At 34.4% G+C, this 5,695-nt stretch overlaps 1 protein-coding gene across 4 annotated transcripts; it reads right to left on the bottom strand.

Moving 5' to 3' along the window:
- Window positions 1-269: 269 nt before the first annotated feature.
- On the bottom strand, window positions 270-4,905 carry LOC143637145 (splicing factor U2af large subunit B-like). Of its 4 annotated transcripts, XM_077104596.1 has the most exons (13): window positions 4,654-4,905; window positions 3,508-3,779; window positions 3,144-3,251; window positions 2,694-2,767; window positions 2,082-2,152; window positions 1,938-1,982; window positions 1,793-1,852; window positions 1,640-1,700; window positions 1,435-1,547; window positions 912-1,358; window positions 685-835; window positions 532-599; window positions 270-443 (listed from the first exon to the last, which is right to left on the bottom strand). In XM_077104596.1, exons 1-13 carry the CDS (start codon window positions 4,807-4,809, stop codon window positions 306-308), a joined length of 1,764 nt encoding a protein of 587 aa, XP_076960711.1. In that variant the 5' UTR covers window positions 4,810-4,905; the 3' UTR covers window positions 270-305. The 4 variants fall into 4 exon arrangements, with proteins under 4 accessions (XP_076960711.1, XP_076960710.1, XP_076960709.1 ...); XM_077104595.1 differs by lacking the exons at window positions 3,508-3,779; window positions 4,654-4,905 and adding an exon at window positions 2,341-2,427 and having other exon boundaries at window positions 274-443; window positions 2,588-2,767; window positions 3,144-3,258; XM_077104594.1 differs by lacking the exons at window positions 3,508-3,779; window positions 4,654-4,905 and adding an exon at window positions 2,341-2,625 and having other exon boundaries at window positions 274-443; window positions 3,144-3,257.
- Window positions 4,906-5,695: the final 790 nt, after the last annotated feature.

Here is a 5,695-nt window from a genome sequence, read left to right as displayed (position 1 = left end):
CTAGAAATTTACAAATAAAAATTGTAGTTTAAATTAAAGTTTTAAAAAGTTTGTAATCTTTTATCAACCACATCACATAAATATAATTTATGCAGTGTTTTAAACATTTACTTTAAAAGGTCAATCTACACAGTTGTTGGGATAGTCAAAAGAATAGAAAAATAATTAAAACCAAGATAGATAACATAAGTTATAACTTATAATCAAATATCCAAAACAGACATCACACACCTCTATGCTCTTAACAAAACAAAGGCAATATTATTATCACTTATGATAGTAATACAAACAAACACTAAAGATGGTTATCCATCATACTCTCCCTGATTGAACTTATTCTCTGGGTAAAAACTCGCCACCACTTGGTTCCCGCCAAACTTCCTTCCGTTTAATCCTGCCCGAGCTTTTGTTGAACTCTCCGTGTCTGCATACTCCAAAAAAACCTACACAAACAAATAACCAACCACTAACTGTAAGTTTGTTTTAATGGTGATTAACGATAATAGAAAAGAGTTAAAAGAGTGAGCTAACCTTGCCAACCCCTGCTACGGGTTCACCGTTAGGATTTGGACGTGGGATGACCACGTTGACTAAACTACCTGCAAAATTATAACGTTTCAGATCATAAATTATTATCTGGCGTAAATATCACATATAGAAATTGAAATACAAACACCATCTTACCGAATTTTCCACATTCTACTTTCATATCTTCCAATATGTCTTCATACTCTTCATCGTTTACAAGCTCTTCTTCAGTTACCACTTGTGTCAAAAATAGAACCTTAGTCGGAGGTGTGCCAATGCCAATTGCCCCAGGATGCAACATTAATTTCTGCAAACGAAATGATGTTAATATAACAAAATAATAATAATGATTATGAAAAAAATAATAAAGTAAAAATTCAAACCTGCAATGCAATTTGTTGTTGTGCATGTAAGAGTATACTCTCCTGTTCAGGCTTGGGTTGGATTTGACCTTGGTTAGCCCGTCTAACCGTGAGGGTTTTATCACCCATTTTGATACCATTCAGAGCTGCACAAGCGATATCTGTGACAGATAAATCTTGATACACACAGAATGCATAGCCTTTTGAGTTGCCAGTCTCTCTGTCTTTCACAAGATCAAATCCCCGAAGAGCCCCAAAAGTCTCCAATAGCTCTCTGACCTGAGCCTCAGTGAAATAGTAAGGAAGGCCACCGACAAATATGCGGTCAGGACCCTCGAGCCCACCAGCTGAACCAGGGTTTAGCCCAACAGCAGCGAGGTTCAGGTTGGGATTAGGTTGACTTGGACCAAGAGTAGCAGCTAGTGAGGGATTGTAATCACTTGGTCTCCTGACCTTTACAGGTGCACCCTGCAATGAGAACAAACATGAAAACGAAGATTAGCAAAATAACTATATAAAAAGATTATTAATTAGTAGAAGATACCTCAAATATAATGCCATCCAAAGCCATTGCATTACTAGCCTCCTCAACCGATCTCATCTCCACAAAAGCAAACTTCTTTTCATGATTAATGTAAACATTAACAACAGCATCGCCTGACCATGTTTAAGAAATTTCATATTAAATTTTAGAATATTAAGCTAAAAAGGATGCTGCTTTGTTTAAAATCAACATGTAATGTACTAACCTGGACCAGCAGTATTTCCACCAATGGCAGCCATAACATGGCTGAAAAAGGTAGCCACAGTCTGCAAAAATTAAAAAAAGAAATGTTTACATATATCCAACAGAGGAAAACAAATAAAAAATTTACATATATAATTAGAGAACATGAACAGACCTGTTCATTAGCAGATGGTGAAAGTCCACCGACATAAACCCGTCTTGCATGTCTAGTGGCCTGAATTGCATTATTTGTTAGTATTTCAATCAGAACAAAAGTAAAAAAAAACACATGAAATGTAAAAATAACTATGTCATCCAACCTGCTGAGTCATTGCTTGAACTGGAATAACAGGAAGAGCTCCAAACTGCAAACGAACACAAGGATAAAAAAATGTAATAAAGTAAAAAATAAAACAAGTTACATGTGCAGATAATCTTGAATAGATAATAGATTAATAAATTACCTGGCCAGATGGCAATGGGAACATGTTCTGGAACATTCCAGGAACGGCTGGGGAAGGCACCGGGACTTGACCTGTAACAACCACAAAATTAAGTCTCTGGATAAAGTATTTAATATGAAACTTCTCTAACTCAGCCATAACGATAATGAACCAGTAATTTAAGCAGGTTTATCAAATTATTTAATCTACATTCGTGCAGCAGATGTAAAGCTACCAAAACAAGCAATTCCCAGTTGAAAACGAACAAGACACATCATACCATTGCACTGATCTTCCTTGTATAAATAAGCGGCTCACCCCCATTCTCAGCACAGTGGGGCTAGTAGCCCAAAATTGCCTTCTTAGACTTAAAACAAAACATAGAACAAACAAAAAACACCAAAACACAAGACAAAACAAAAACCCCTCTCAGTTCAAGATTATGTCACCAAGTAAAGAATATAAATTTCTGAATATTTTAGGGATGATGACACTGGGACTTTGTTGGTACAAGTAAATTTGCTTACCAAAATAACACCACGCATTTTGGTACGACTTTTCCACACTATATCAAAGACAAAAATGAAAAGTTATCAAGATATTTAACTTAGTTACGAATGGTTGGACATGTACCTGGATTAATAGCAGCAGCACCCGCCAAGATTGCAGAAGCTGGAGGAGCCATATCAAAACCACTAACTCTTTTGCTGTACAAACACCAAATATAAGTATAAACTTCATAAGCATATGTGTGCATATTACAGGTTTCAGTAAACAGAATAACACATGCATGATAGATGGCCAACAATGACTAATGGTGTATATGCCATCCACCATTAGCAACTAAAGAAGTTAAAACAAGATTTAAACTTTTATGAATTTTATAAAAATATTACTCATGAAGTATATTAGGTAAAGAGGTGCTTTTAAAAAAGAAGTTTGGATTGTAAAAGATTTTTCTTTGCAGTATTAAACCATTAGTTACATCTGTTACAAGAATGCATACTGCATTTCTTAAAGCTATAACTGTACCTGATAATACATGGACAGAAGAATAAGTCAACGGAAATGATTAAAGAATACCTTTTGGAGCGTGAACGTGACCGTGACCTTGATCTATGTTCAGACTTAGCTCTTGAGCGAGAGCGAGAACGAGATCTATGTCTACTTCGCCTATCTTCTTCTCTCCGCCTGCAAAAAAAATACAAAATCAGAACAAACTTGAACTAGTAGATAAAATTATTCACAATTAAACAAGTATTACATAAACTAACTTGATGAAATGCACAAAAATGAACTTTTAAAGCATCAATAAGGATAAAAGAGGTAAACCAAACCATCAACCATGAATATGAACATATAATGCAAAAACTACTATGATGAAGTTTCCAAGATTAACAAACTACAGAAAGAAAATAATGCCATGTCAAAAAAGATGCAATTTCACCTATCATAATCTCGACTCCTGCGATAGTCATCATCATCATCTCTATCACCTCTTCCCCTTCTTTCACTCCGTTCCCTGTAACGGTCTCTATGCCGATCACGATCCCTTCCTTTGTCTCGGTCTCTGCTTTTCTCCCTGTCACGGTCTCTGCTTTTTTCCTTATCTCTGTCCCTGTCCCTCTCTCTATCCATATCACGGCCTTTATCCCGCCTCCTTTCCCTATCCTTTGACCTGCTTTTTGAAGACTCCCTTTCATTGTCACGAGAACCACGCTGCAAAATACCACAGAAAACATTAATATCCACACATAATATCATACAAGATACAAAAAAAAGCTTTACTCCAAACCTCTAAATGATCCTAGTCCTAATGGTACACGCATTAGAATTAACAACAGCTTTCATTAAAGCAATCTTTTGGAACACCTTTACACATATCACTCCTAACAGATATTCGTACAACTTTATCACTACAAAATGTTCACGCATGTTACTGGGCACATAAGTTCAATGTATTGGCATAAATATCTCCTAATTTATTTAAAAAAAAAAAACTCTTCAAAGAATCTAAAAATCACATGATCTCCAAACTCATCAAACACTCAAAATTAATGTAGTTCCTTTTACGCTCAAATAAACCACCACCCCTTCCAAAACAAAATTAAGAATACAATTTAGGGGGTGTTTGGGATTGCTTATTTTCACCAACTTATAACTTATTAATTTTTTGAAAAGGAATAAGGTGTTCCGGATTGCTTTTGGTGTATGAGAGAAAAGTTAAGAAGTTACACTTTTGTAACTTATTAACTTATTGAAAAGTTGTAAGGATATTAACAAACAAACATGAACAAACTCAACTCCTTAATGAACAAACACGAACACGGATTTTCGTTCGGTAGTGTTCGTGAACCGTCCGTTTGTCCTACAAAAGCTTAACGGATGAACACGAACAAGGTCTATTCTGTTTCGTTTACAGCCCTAAGTTGAATGCAGTTGCATAATTCATAAATGTCTCCTTTTATTTATGATTAAATTAAAAAGGCAATTAACCATCCAGCAAGCCAATTTCAAAACCCTAAATATCAATGAGTCAATCTAAATTCAATAGAATAATAATATTAATCTAAATAATTAATAATTAGGATACCTGTGACTTAGAATCGGAGAAGTCTTCCGTTACGGCGGCGTGGTTGTTAGCACCACCGACCTGAGGCGATGCATCACCACCGCCTCCGGCAAAGTGTTCAACGTGTTCTTGAGCGTTGTTGTTGTTACCTTCGTACCTTTGTTCGTAATCCATCATGCTCTCTCGTAATTGATTCTCAGATCTTCCTTATGTCCCCAAAATATCTATTATTATTATTATTGTTGTGTTGAAATAAATAATTTTAGGGCTTGTAAATTATTAAGTTTTTATATGATATTAATATATACCCTAGGCTTGGGCTAGGCCGGTAGCCGCAGAGTAATACTCGCCTCGGGAGGCTTCTAATTGCGTCTCTTTATTACTTTTTTATTAATATTAATTAATTAATAATAATAATAATAATAATAATAATAATAATAAATTGAATAAAATAGTTTTTTAATTTTCTTAATCCTCGCAATCTAAATTTTAAATTTTTTAATGGCGAGATGAAAATTTAAGGTATTTTTTAAGTTTTATGGTTTTCGTTTTTCTTTTAAGGCTTATAAGTTGTAACAAATAACAATTAACTAAGTTCAAAGTTGAATACAATTCATTTTACCGTATTTTTCGATAGCGTTTAATTGACAAAAAGGATGAAAAAAATAATAAGAAACTCATGTTGATGTAAATTAAATTCAAATGTGTTTTTACAATATTATATTTCATAGCGATAGTTTTATTTTCTTATCAAATAAAAGATAACAGTCGTATATGTTCTAGTTTTAAATATTCTAGATTTTAACACGTCTAGTAAGGATAATCATTAGTCTATATGTAACAACTTTTTTTCTTTTTAATTTAATGAATATACAAATTAAAAAGGGTTTTGATCGATTACAATTTGGGTTTGGCACAATGGGATTGTTAAACAAACATAAATGATCATTAACCTTGCGGAGGAACCTTAAGATTTTCAGGGCATTGGATTCTCACCAATGTTTGTGTTATTCAAGCCGACATTCTCACTTCCACTTCGTCCACTACCGCTCACGCGGGTGCT

The sequence above is a fragment of the Bidens hawaiensis genome, unplaced genomic scaffold (genome assembly GCF_021521415.1).
Source record: "Bidens hawaiensis isolate Kalapana, Puna unplaced genomic scaffold, B.hawaiensis_p1.1 tig00008125_1, whole genome shotgun sequence".
Lineage (NCBI taxonomy): Eukaryota > Viridiplantae > Streptophyta > Magnoliopsida > Asterales > Asteraceae > Bidens > Bidens hawaiensis.
Note: the sequence above shows the minus strand (reverse complement) of the source record. Positions and strands in the feature narration are given on the sequence as shown.